The sequence below is a fragment of the Scyliorhinus torazame genome, chromosome 22, assembly GCF_047496885.1.
Source record: "Scyliorhinus torazame isolate Kashiwa2021f chromosome 22, sScyTor2.1, whole genome shotgun sequence".
Lineage (NCBI taxonomy): Eukaryota > Metazoa > Chordata > Chondrichthyes > Carcharhiniformes > Scyliorhinidae > Scyliorhinus > Scyliorhinus torazame.
In genome coordinates, this window is record NC_092728.1 from 105699645 (window position 1) to 105713503 (window position 13859).

General features: G+C 48.2%; 1 protein-coding gene across 1 annotated transcript in view; it reads left to right on the forward strand.

The window, feature by feature from the left end:
* Nucleotides 1-5320: 5320 nt before the first annotated feature.
* tbc1d13 (TBC1 domain family, member 13) overlaps nucleotides 5321-13859 on the forward strand; it is a 61289-nt gene continuing 52750 nt past the window's right edge. The window contains exons 1-3 of the mRNA XM_072488846.1: nucleotides 5321-5356; nucleotides 10757-10818; nucleotides 12181-12280. Coding sequence (XP_072344947.1) covers nucleotides 12209-12280 — 72 coding nt within the window. The 5' untranslated portion in view covers nucleotides 5321-5356; nucleotides 10757-10818; nucleotides 12181-12208. The remainder of the gene's footprint in view (nucleotides 5357-10756; nucleotides 10819-12180; nucleotides 12281-13859) is intronic.

The window sequence follows — 13859 nt, forward strand, 5'->3', positions numbered from 1 at the left end:
GTACCTTTATTGCCCGTGAAGTCGGATACTTCAACGTTGACATCGCTGCCCTGTAAGAGATCCGAAGTGCAAGCAGCAGGGGTGGTTACACCTTCTTCTGGAGAGGAAAACCTGAGAATCCACTCAGGAGGCTTGGAATTGTTTTTGCCATCAGTAACAAACTCGTCACCTGACTCTCTGAGCTCCCTGTTGGCATCAACGAGGGTCTCGTGACCCTCCGTCTACAACTTGCCAAGAACCAGCAGGCAATGGTCGCGAGTGCCTACCCCCCAACACTCTATGCCAATGGTGAGTCCAAAGAAGTCTTCTACTCCACCCTGGACACCAGACTCTCCAACATTCCTAAGGAACATAAAGTCATCCTCCTTGGGGACCTCAACGCCAGGGTTGGAACGGATTCACAAATCTTGGCCGGAACCATCGGAAAGGAAGAAGGTGGGAATTGCAACTCCGACCGGGGTTCTCCTGCTCGACAGATGCGTGGAACACCAGATTGCCATCACTGACATACTGTTCTGCCAAAAAGACAAGTTCAACACTTCCTGGAGGCATCCACAATCGAGGCACTGGCACATGGCCGACTTCATCATCGTCTGATCCCGAGACCAAAAGGATGCTCTCATCACCAAAGCGAGTGGGGCAGGTGACTCCTGGACAGACCAGCGGCTCATCCTCTCCTCCGCGTCCATCAAACTCTAAACAGAAGCAGCGGAAGATGAAGAAACGGCTCAGAAAAAAGAGTAATGTTGAGCGGCCTCGAGAGCCAAGCGTGCTGATGAACCTCCAACAAAGTCTTCACCAAAATCTCCAAAAGTGTCCATTCCAATGGAGTGGAGGAAAACTGGAAAGAGCTGAAGACGACCATCATCTCAAACTGTGAAGAAACCATTGGCTGCAAGACCAGGAAGCACTAAGACTGGTTCGACGAGAGGAAAGCTCTCTGCACCTGCCAAAATGACAAACAGCAAGGCAAAAGGGAGAGCTCATCAATCAGCCACGGCGGAGGTACAAAGAAGAACTCAGGAAATCAAGACCCAATGGTGGACTGAAAGCTAAGGAGCTGCAACTCCTCATTGACAAGCTTGACAACCGGGGCTGCTTCAGTGCCACCGAGGCAACATATGGACCCAATACCCTAGACTTCAAACCGGTATGGAATAAGGGTGCCACCCTCTTGACACAAACCTTCACTGGAGAGAGCACTTCAAAGCACTCTTGAGCTGTGATACAGCTATAGATGAGGGCTAATCCTCCAACTCCGACCAAGCGTGGGTGACATTGAAGCCCCCATTAGATACATGGACGGGATACCAGCGGAGATTTTCAAACTTGGAGGAGAAGAGATCACTGGTCATCTCCATCAGCTGTTGCTGAAAATCTGGGACAGAGAAGAAATTCCTGCTGATCTTGGGGATGCCATCGTCACACCAAGAAGGAGACAAAGTGGACTGTGTGAACTACCAAAGAATCTCCTCCTCCATCACCGGAAGATCATTGCCTGAATCCTCGCTAGCTGCCTTCCCGCAGTCTCTGAAATCCTTCCGGAACGCCCGTGTGACTTCCGACCAAACTCTGGAACAGCGGACGTGATCTTCACTGCTCGGTAACTTCAGCAGAAATGTCAGGAACAACATCAGCCTCTCTACATGGCCTTCATCGATCTGACCAAGGCTTATGACTATCAGGGAGTGCTATGGAAGACCCTGTGCTATGAAAGGCCAGCTGTCCAAAGAAATTCATCAATATTCTCTGACTCCTCCACGAGGAGATGTCAGTCCTCACCAACGGAAACAAGACAGAAACCTTAGAGATCAAGACTGGAGTCAAACAGGGATGTGGTCCCCCCCCCCCCCCCCCCCCCCCCCAATATTTTCTCCATCTTCATCGCCACCACCATCCTTCACCTTGCCGAGAGCAAATTTCCCAGCGAAGTCGACATCGTCTACAAGGTGGACGGAAATATTTTCAACCTCAACCGGTTGAAATCCAAGAAGAAAGCTACAGACATCGCTTGTGAAACTTTAGGATGCGGATGATACATCCAGTCTCTCAGAAGAGTATCTCCAAGCCATGCTTGACACTTTTGCGGAAGCGTACCAAAGAATTGGTCTCTGCCTCAACCCCAAGTAGGCTCAAGTCTTTTACCAACCCGCCCTTAGGGCAAGATCCAGTCTCTGCCTTCATCAAGATCAATGGAGAAACCCCACCAAACATGCAACATTTCTCATACCTGGGGAGTCACCTCACCTGACATCGATGCGGAGATCCAACATTGTATCCAATCAGAGAGCACCCCCTTCAGACGTCCAAGGACAAGGGTCTTTGATGACCATGACATCTGTGCTGACATCAAGATCCTAGTATACAAGGCAGTCGTCTTCCCAACTCTTCAATACGTACATGCGCCACCTCAAGGTCTTGGAGAGGTATCATCAACCTGCCTGAGATGGATTCCCAGCCTCAGCTGAGAGGGTAAACATACTAACATCACTGTCCTTGAAGAAGCCAAGAGCACCATCATAGAGGCCACGATCATCCAAAAACCAACTCCGCTGCCCCCACCATGTGCTTGGGGTGTCAGTCCTGACAGTCAAAGCAAATCTTCTTCACCCAGCTCAAGGAAGGTTCCAGAACCAGAGGACAAAGGAAGCGCTTCAAAGGCACCAAAAGCTTCAAAGTCTTACCTCCAGAAATGCAACATAGACATCAACCCCTGGGAGACCCTTGCTCAGAAGAGACCTACTTGGAGGAACCTCCTGATTTGAAGAAGGAACACAATTCTTCGAGGACACCCAATAGTAAGTGGAGGCCTGGAAAAAGACCCCGATAAAGGAATACCAACGACCTGGAGTCCAAGGAGTGATTCCCACCTGCTACAACCTGCCAAGTGTGTAGTTGAAGATATGGCTCTAGGATTGGGCTAGAACCAATGGCCAGTAACGAGTTGCTTAGGTGGACAATCAGGCTTGTTAGCGAGTGATTGTTGAGGAAAATTCCTTAATATTGCGCTCTCTGCCACGGAGGGGTACCTTCACTCTTGAGGTCATTAATTAACCCGGTCACATTAGGTAATACCAAGTATAATATACCCTGCTCTCTGGTTGGTTCAGGAATGTGCTGCTTTAAGAAAATCTCTTGAAAGCATCTTATGAACTCTTCATCCAGTTTAACAGGGTCCATCTGATTTTTCCAGTTTGTATGCAGGTTTAAATCACCCGTTTATTATTGCCGTCCGTTTATCACAAGCACCCAATATTTCTTCTTGTATACTTTATCGTACATTGTGGTTATTGTATTTCTTCTTGTATACTTTATCGTACATTGTGGTTATTGTTCAGGGGCCACTCCCACTCGTGACTTCTTTCCCCAACTATCCCTCGTCTCCACCCAAACCGTTTCTGCATCCTGATCTCCTGAACCAAGGTCATTGTACCAAAACCATCCTTGATCAGCAGTGCTACCCCTCCACCATTACCTAACTTCCTATTCTTCTTGAGTGTCATACACCCCTCAATATTCAGGACCCAATCCTTGTTGTCCTGCAGCCACGTCTCTATAATGGCTATTATAGCTATCAGTTCATTTACTTTATGAATACTACACATATTCAGATACAACACCTACAGTTGTCTTTTTTAAAATCTTTGTAATATCTAGCCTTGGCTATTGGTGTATTCTTAGTATTCTTGGTGTATCTCTGTATATCTCCCTGTCCCTTCCTGCTATTTTATGGCCCTCATTTCCCATATTATTATTGTGTCTTGTCTGGAATCTACCCCTTGATTTGCTGCACCTACTTCAGCTTATTTTGTGATTCTGAGGAACACTTGCCCCCAGGACAGTTCAGATACAGCACCGCCCCAACTTTTCTCTATACCGGTGATTCACGAACCAGAGCTCACTTCTCCCACATCAGTCTTTCAACCACAAATTAATCTCATGTTATTGCCCAATGCCAATTTGTACCACAAATTAATCTCATGTTATTGCCCAATGCCAATTTGTATGTGGCTCAGTTATGTTATGGGCCAGGGTTTAGAGAACCCCAAAGTGTATCATGGAGTTCACCTGACCCACAACTTTTAATAGATTGTGGTATGGGGAGCACACGGCCCACTCTACAGGTGTGGTACAGCAGAAATGGAAAAGTATTTATAATATTTATTCTATGAACTCAAGTTAACCTTTTTAAAACGTACAGTGAACATCTTAGCAACCATTAATTCAAATACAACCCCCAAGGAATACAACACTAAGTAATCCTTAATAACTTCCCAAACAATATCCAGAAGACAAAAGAAACACCTTTTAACAGAAGCACAGCAGGTTTATATTCACTACTGAAAATATTTATAATTCTGAATTCACCAAATGATCAAGAGATAGTCTTTTCATAGCAGAGAGAACAGCAGTACAGCTGCTTTGTCTGGCTTCAGCTCCAACCCCCAACCCCCCGCTGCAGGTTCCTCTCCAGTCCTGAGCAGGTGCCCTGAACCCTGGCATAAGGCAGGCATCCCAGCCGTCTGGACAGTGTCAATCCCCCTCTCCCTACTGTCCCCTACTACCACTACATTCCTCATTGCTCCCCCTGCTTGATCGGCTTCCTGTTCTGTGCTATGGCCAGCCTGCCCGCCCACCTTGCAGATCTCTCTTTCACCCACACCCATTGTGAGCACCTCAATTCTGTTTGTCGGAGGCCCCCGGAGCTCTCTGCTCCATTCCTTAACCAGTCTCACTCACGGCCACACCTTCCTGCCCCTCACTGCTGGCCAAAACAGATGACTCTCTTCTAAGAGGGCGTGACTGTTTTCTGGAACAAAGTGTCCAGGTATGTCTGCCCCTCCCTTATTTTACGCAGTGTCTGCAGTTTGGAGCCTGGATAAATAATCCTGATCCCCGAATTCTTCAAACTGCTTACACTTTCTACAAACGTATTTGTCATGGCTCACCTTGGCGCCAGAGATCCCACATTCCACAGCTGCAACAGAACACCTGCCATTGTTACTTATTTAGTTAATTTACTCGCTGAATTAACTTGGAATAATTCCTATGTACCTCGTTCCCACTTGGGCTGAATTCCGACATGAATCTAATTCCATACGCTCTGTTTCCATCTTCGGTGTAACCTCTACGTTGGCCCCTTTAACAGATCGTGTCGCCCAGGTGGAGGTGTGATCTCTGACCGACCTGTTAAGTGTACAGCATTTTCCCCCGAGTCCTCCAATGTAACTGGGATGAATGTGGCGTTGCTCTTTGTGTTTCGCAAAGCTCTTTACTGCAGGCAAGTCTGAGCTTCTCCCCGTTTCTCTCCACAGGGATCCCATTTGAAGGGGGGCTGCGTTCGCTTTGTTGGAAGGTGGGTTTTTGTTTTTGACAAAATTAGGGGTTGCCAACTCTGGCTGGATGCATCCTGGAAGCTTCATCGCGTGATCTTCAACTCCCAATGGTCCTGCTGGGCCATATAGCCATTCTTCTCTCCTGATACTTTTATAACTATTAAATGAAAGGGTTTGAATATAATGTAATTTCCTCTCGATGCCCCAGTACTTTCTCTCCCTTGTGCTGCTCGCAGCAGTTTCAAAGAGATTAATCATTCCACCCTGGAGACCCCAGGAGAATCCTAGAGGGTTGGCAACCTGAAACTAAATTGCGTTTATTACTCTGTAGCTTTGCTTTTTGTACACTGGGTACACATGACGCAAGTTTGTAAACCGTGTCCATAGAAATTAGGCTGTGTGAAACCTGTTTAACAGGAATTGTATTCAGAAGCTCGAGTTTGGCTCTGTGCAGCATCAGTTGTGGATCGAAATAGTCTGCCAGTTTCCCTGGGTAAGTGCCTCTGGTGATTTGTAATCGAGTGACTAACTCGCTGTAACATTTTATACACTTTTTATAAAAAATAAATTACAACTTTAAAGTGGGCAACCAAAGGCCGGATTAGCCCAGGTGGAATTCTGATTCTTGTTCCTGTTCTGCTGTCAGACCTGTCTGAATTTCAAGAAGATGTTGTGACCCACACCCAGGTGTGTCGATCCCAGGTGTGTCGATCCCAGAACTGGACGGGAAGATCCCAGAATCAAACCCTGGCTTAAAAGACCGTAACTTTTTTGCTGAATCAAATATGGAGGAATAATAGTCACAGGACTTCTAATTAGTTTTAACAACAAAGGAAACGTGGAAAAGTTGGATTACAATACAATGCCCTTTTACTTCCCCCTCCTCCCCACCCCCCCATCTTAACAATTACAGACAGATTTCAAGATTAACACTGACACAGTATACTTGAAGCTACAATGGTCTCATTGACACACAGTCCCTTGTTTGAAAAAAGGCACACTGATTGGCTGTGGGCAAGTCAAATACACATTCCACTTTTGCCTGTGGTTTTCTTCCTCTAAATCTCCCCCCCCACACACCCCTCCCCAGATGATTGTTGCATTCTGAAATACACTCCACGTTTTAAGAACTTTATTTTTTTCAACAAAACTTCCGCTCTGATGTGTTATGTACTCTGGGATAACACAGGCTGCAATTGGATGCAGCTTTGACCAAAAGATACTCCAGACCTTGAGGGTAGTTCAATCTGATTTATTGAACCGGTAGCACCGTTAGCACAGTTCTCTGTGAGTTCGACTCTCTGCTAACCTAAGTGTGGTTACTCTGTCTGACTGAACCAGACCAGCTCTTAGCCACGTGCTGGAGGTGTGTTACTGTACCTACACCCTGACTCACTCTGTAGATGTTCTTCAGTGGAAAGAGGCGGAGTGTGAGTGCCTCATGTCTTTTATAGTGAGATACCACCCCTGAGTGTCCTGCCTGCTCATTGGTCATGTCCTGTTCTCTGTGTTCATTAGCTGCCTGCCTGTATATCATTATGTGCATGTTTGCATATCATGACACGCTCCACTTCTGCCAGCGTTTTAAACCACTCCAGGTTTTATACCAGCCCTTCTTAGGATTTCTTTTTCTTGAGTTCTTTTACACAATTGTGGTCCAGCCACAGATATTTCAATTTGCGTTCCACAGGCTGTAGTACAACCTCACAAACCTGAAAAGCAATTTGGAGGCCTTTCTGGCATAGCAGCTTGGCTTTGAGCTCTGTCTACCTTTAACGAACAGTCCTCTGTTCTCGTATCTTTAACCTCAGACCGCCTGGAAACTTCTTCTCATATTTCTAGTTTCCTTAACTAGCTGCTCTTTAGGCAGCCATAATGCATTTTGGAAGGTCCATTGCAGGTAGGGAATATACAGTGAATGGTAGAACCCTCAAGAGTATTGAAAGTCCGAGAGATCTAGGTGTACAAGTCCACATGTCACTGAAAGGGGCAACACCGGTGGAGAAGGTAGTCAAGAAGGTATACGGCATGCTTGCCTTCATTAGCCGGGGCATTGAGTATAAGAATTGGCAAGCTGTATAGAACCTTAGTTAGGCCACACTTGGAGTATAGTGTTCAATTCTGGTCGCCACACTACCAGAAGGATGTGGAGGCTTTAGAGAGGGTGCAGAAGAGATTCACCAGAATGTTGCCTGGTATGGAGGGCATTAGCTACGAGGAGCGGTTGAATAAACTCGGTTTGTTCTCACTGGAACGACGGAGGTTGAGGGGCGACCTGTTAGAGGTCTACAAAATTATGAGGGGCATAGGCAGAGTGGATAGTCAGAGGCTTTTCCGACGGTAGAGGGGTCAATTACTAGGGGGCATAGGTTTAAGGTGCGAGGGGCAAGGTTTAGAGTAGATGTACGAGGCAAGTTTTTTTACACAGGGTAGTGGGTGCCTGGAACTCGCTGCCGGAGGAGGTGGTGGAAGCAGGGACGATAGTGACATTTAAGGGGCATCTTGACAAATACATGAATAGGATGGGAATAGAGGGATACGGATCCAGGAAGCGTAGAAGATTGTAGTTTAGTCGGGCAGCATGGTCGGCACGGGCTTGGAGGGCCGAAGGGCCTGTTCCGGTGCTGTACTTTTCTTTGTTCTTTGTTTGTTCTTTGTACATCATTGTATGGTTTTTCTTATAGCAAAACTGAGAGAGATGTTCCCTCTTTAGCTTTCTAAAGCCACGACTTTCAGCATAGCTGTGGGAGCTGTTCCCTCTTCAGCCTTCTATCTGCAAACTGATGTGGCTTCCAGCTAAAACGAAAGAGCAAAGGGAAGTTGTTTTTCCCCCTTACAAGGGCCTCTAGTAGCCAAGCAACATTATTTACTCTTCACACCATAGCTCCCTCTCTCACAGTTGAAGCTTAACCAACTCACACACACACGCAAACACTTTTGCCCAGTATGAATCTAACTACAGGCCCCTTCCAGGCACAGACACATTAAATTAAACCCACATAGAACTATGCCTCATTTCTAATGTTTACCAATACAAATCCCTTAAAATCACCTTTAATTTCCTACCATTGTTCACTTTGCAACCGCAGGATCTCCCACACTTGTGACAGCACAATCGCGGAGTGGTTAGCACTGCTTCCTCACAGCGCTGAGGATGCGGGTTCAATCCCGGCCCCGGGTCACTGTCCGTGTGAAGTTTGCACGTTCTCACCGTGTCTTAATGGGTCCCACCCCCACAACCCAAAGATGTGCAAGGTAGGTGGATTGCCCCTTGATTGGGAAAAAAAGGAATTGGTTACTCTAAATTAAACAAAAAAGGATTTCCCGCACTTAGAATCATAGAATCACTACAGTTCAAAAGGAGGCCATTCAGCCCATCGAGCCTGAACCAACCCTTGGAAAGAGTACCCTACCTAGGCTCACCCCCCCCACACTATCCATGTAACCCAGTAACTCCACCTAACTCCACATCTTTGGACTGTGCGAGAAAACCGGAGGAAACCCATGCAGACACTGGGCGAATGTGCAAACTCCACTGTTGTCCAAGGTCTGAATCGCACCCGGGTCCCTAATGCTGAGAGGCAGAAGTGCTAACCACTGTGCTACCGTGTCACTTGCCGGTCTTAATCTGTGTGTGGGAAAAAATGTAATCGGCTGCCTGGTCTGGCCGCTACCGAGTTCTCTTGGTCAACATTTTACTTTGAAGCCACAAATTGGTCGAATGCTGGCTTTACTTTCAGCTGAGTTCAGAAGTTGCGATTCGCCTGGATTATTTAACTTGTTTCCAGATTTGGAGTGAGCTCTGATGCCACAAAGATTTGGGGATCATGGTTTAGTGACTTCTTTTCAAACTCTTCTTCTGACTCTGCTCTTTGCTTGAAATGACAAAATATTTGTCTCGCCCTGTTGACTCTGCATTCTGGGATTTTATATTGTTCTTCCAAAGGAAGGGGCGGCACAGTAGCACAGTGGTTAGCAACTTGCCTCACAGCTCCAGGGTTCGATTCCCGGTTTGGGTCAATGTCTGTACGGAGTCTCCCAGTGCGTGCGTGGGTTTCCTCCGGGTGCTCCGGTTTCCTCCCACAGTCAAAAGATGTGCAGGTTAGGTGGATTGGCCATGATAAATTGCCCTTGGTGTCCAACAAAAAAAAGGTTAGGTGTAGTTACGGGGATAGGGTGGAGGTGTGGGCTTAAGGTAGGGTGCCCTTTCCAAGGGCCGGTGCAGACTTGATGGACGAATGGACTCCTTCTGCACTGTAAATTCTATGAAATAATAATAATAAACACTTTCATTGTCACAAGGCTGCAACGGAATCTTCTGCTGCAGTAATGAGTTTTAAATCCCTGCCTTCAGCTTCCAAGCCTTTCTTTGAACTGGAGTAGACAACTCAGCCCCTCCAGCCTGCTTCGCCAATCAATTAGATCCTGGCTGATCTGATTGTAACTTCAACTTAATATTCCTACATACCCTCAATAACCTTTCATCTAGTTGCTGATCAATATCTATACCTCTGCCTTAAAGATAGCCAGGGACTCTGCTTCGACCTTCTGTTGGAGCATTTCCTAGGTGATTTTGTCCCCCCTCCTCTGGACCTGGGCTTTTTCAGATCGGAATGCTTTGCTGAATTTTTAAGCATTTTAGTTTTCTGCAAGAATGAGTTTGTCATAGGAGGCCTTTCGGCCCATCGAGTCTGCACCAACCCTCTGGAAGAGCACCCCATCCTATTCTCATAACCCCACACTACCTGCACATCTTTGTCCACTTAAGGGGCAATTTACATGTGGCCAATCCACCTAACCTACACATCATTGGACCGGGTATCTCTCTGAGGATTTGATTAAATCTTTGTAGTCGTTAGCAGGTTAATTGTAAATCTTTCCTAGAATAACTTACAAATATACAGTAACAGGTATAGGTTACACGCTGTCCCTTTGCTTGGGTCAACATGCGTCTTTGTCCAATACCATACACCCTAGGTGCAGGTCATGTGTTCCCCTACATCATTCCATGGACAGTACTGTATTCCGTTACACATTAACCCTATATGTGCCAGACCCTTGTATTACACCTTCCCCCAAGTCTTTATCCAATGTATTTTATTTCATTAAAAAAAAATGTTGAGTGCCCAATTTCATTTTTTTTTCCAATTAAGGGGCAATTTAGCGTGGCCAATTCACCTCGCCTGCACATCTTTTGGATTGTGGGGGCGAAACCCAGGCAGACACGGGGAGAAGGTGCAAACTCCACACGGACAGTGACCCAGAGCCGGGATTGAACCTGGGACCTCGGTGCCGTGAGGCAACAGGGCGAACTCGCTGTGCCACCGTGCTGCCCTCAATGTATTTTATTTCATATCTGAATTCAAAGGTTCACACATTCTGGAGACCTCTATAATCTGTGATTTCTTGTCTGTTTCCAGATCCTGCTCAATTACCTACCGACCGAGCAAGCCCAGTGGAGCTCCTTCCTGAAGAAACAACGGTGAGATGACACGGTGACGATGGGTGACTCCACCTCCTGGAAAAATCAGGGCTAACCCAGTGGCTTGGAGAAGGGGGGAGTTGAGGAGCTGCTCGGTGTGTGTGGGGGGGGGGGGGGGGGGGGGGCGGGGGGGGGGGGGGGCGGTGTGTGCTGATTGTGAGGTGTTAAGTAGGGGTTGACGGTCTTTGAGCTGAAGAAGTTGGAGATTTCACCTTTGTTTTGGGTGTTGAGGTTAAAGAGAGGCCTTAAAGCCTTCATCACACCGACCTCTCCCCCTTCGCCCATCGTTTTTGGTGGCTTGCAATTGATTTCCAATGAGCACCGGCAGCACTATACCAATCTACGCAGTCCTTGATAATACCAAGATGTCTTGTGGGAAATGGATTAGTATTTGCGGAACCTGTCTTGCAGCATTGATGTGCTGTACAAATACAGAATTGTTTCTTCATATTAGCCATTTGGTAAAATCCTTATTTGTGTTGTCTGCCATATCTCTTACCAAATATTTTTATTTTAAAAATAAATAAATTTAGAGTACCCAATTCATTTTTTCCAATTTAGCACGGCCAATCCACCTATCCTGCACATGTTTGGGTTGTGGGGGCGAAACCCATGCAGACATGGGGAGAAGCAAACTCCACACTGACGGTGACCCAGAGCCGGGATCGAACCTGGGACCTCGGCGCCGTGAGGCAGCAGGGCTAACCCCCTGCGCCACCGTGCTGCCCCCTCATACCAAATATAATACGCATGCATACAATGGATCTTTGACGAATTGAGTCATTTCTGTGAACAAACTGACTCCATGGTCTGTATAATCACCTTCTGTTCTTTACTGAGCTATGAAGCCACTGTTGGCCGAAAGCATGTTAGATATTCCTCCTTCAGGACCCATGCCCTAAAATTGCTCCTGCGACCGTGTATTTATCCATGATTATACTCGGCGGACCACAGCGGTGATTTACCGTTGCTTTCGACAGTACGGCTGACCAGGAGACACTCCCACTTCCTGCCATCGGGTGTATTGTAAGGATTTGCACGTTGAAACCCCACCTGTTTGAAGGCGTTATGAACCCACCTTTCTTGGTCATCCAAATCCTGGAGTGGGACTTGAAGCCAGAGGTAGGGATGCCACCCACTGTACCGCAGGAGCCCTTGGTATTAAAATGCACCATCCAATCTAAAGCACAATGTTGTTTTTTTTAATGCACCCTCTCTGCAGCGAGAGACCGGGTGGGAGGCAGAGTGGTTGTTGAGGTAGATTTGGTGTTGGGGGTCCATGAGCATAGTGTTCTGTCAGAGGTGGTGGAGTTGGGGCCTCTCTGGGCTGAGGCTAATCTCGAGTGATTTGTTCAATTACAGGGAAATTTATGCACAGTTCTTGAAGGAGATGATTATTCAGCCTGGAATCGCCAAGGCAAATCTGGGCTTCATCCGAGAGGATGTCACTCTGGAAGATCACGTGAGTCTCTTTCGTTTTCTATGGCAGGAAATTTCATTGGTGACTGGTTTATGGGCGTTTACTACAAGTACTCGGCCTTTGTTTCAGACTGGTCATAGGATTGTTTAAAATTCACTTTGTGTATCTTCCCCGTGTTCAGAATTTTCTTCTGCCCATTTCTTCCTCTTCATAATGAGACTCCTAATGCAATAAGGAGCCAATGCGTGGGTAAGGCCGCAAAAAGGAGCTGCGCCAGAGTGGCGGGGCCGGCTCAGACCGAAAGCGTGGGCTTTTTCCCGCGTTAGGGAAGGATGGGGGTGGGGCCGGGGGGGGGGGGGGGGGGGTGCTGGAGAGGAGCGCACACTGACTGCCAAGGGGGTGGGGGGATTCTCACACTGGGGGGTCGATGGAATGGCGGGAGAGGCCAGGGTCAGCAGGAGTCAGCTGACTTACGGGAGTGTAGGAGAGGTAGTTGGGCTAGGGGTCCGCCGTCTGGGGGACTGGAGGGTGCGGGAGGCGCGGGCACGTGGCTGGCCTAGAAAAGGAGATGGCTAGTCGGCAAGGGGGGTGCGAGGGCGAGTAGCCCCCTGATCCGGCTGATAACTTGGAATGTGAGGGGCCTGAACGGGCCGGTCAAGAGGGCTCGGGTGTTCACGCACTTAACCACGTCTGCCTTCAGTCCCTTTATGCTCCAGGAGACACATCTGAAGGTGGCAGATCAGGTTAGGCTGAGAAAGGGATGGGTAGGGCAGGTCTTTCATTCGGGGTTGGATGCGAAGAACAGAGGGGTTGCGATACTGGTGAGGAAGCGGGTGTCATTCGAGGCACTGAATATTGTAGTGGATAATGGAGGTCGATATGTGATGGTGAGCGGTAGGTTGCAGGGGGTGCGGGTGGTACTGGTGAACGTATATCACCCCGAATTGGGATGATGCCGGATTTATGAAACGCATGCTGGGTCGGATTCCGGATCTGGAGGTAGGAAGCTTGATAATGGGGGTGGGGGGGGGGTGGGGGGAGTTCAACACGGTGCTGGGCCCAGCACTGGATCGCTCTAGGTCCAGGACGGGTAAGAGGCCGGCTGCGGCCAAGGTGCTCAGGGGGTTTATGGACCAGATGGGGGGAGTGGATCCATAGAGGTTTGCCAGGCCGCAGGCCAGGGAATTTTCCTCCTTTTCCCACGTCCATAGAGCCTACTCCCGGATAGACTTTTTCATTTTGAGTAGGGCGCTAATCCGAAAGTGGGGGGGACGGAATATTTGGCCATAGCCATCTCTGACCACGCCCTGCATTGGGTGGAGTTGGGGGAGGAGAGGGACCAGCGCCCGCCGTGGCGCCTCGATGTGGGACTCTTGGCGGATGAGGGAGTGTGTGGGCAGGTGTGGGGGTGTATTGAAAGATACTCGGAGGCCAACGACAACGGGGAGGTGCAGGTGGGGGTAGTCTGGGAGGCGTTGAAGGCGGTGGTCAGGGGAGAGCTAATCTCCATTAGGGCCCACAGGGAGAAGAGCGAGAGGAGGGAGAGGTTGGTGGGGGAGATTTTAAGGGTGGACAGGAGTTATGCAGAGGCCCCCGAGGAGGGGCTACTTGGGGAGCAACG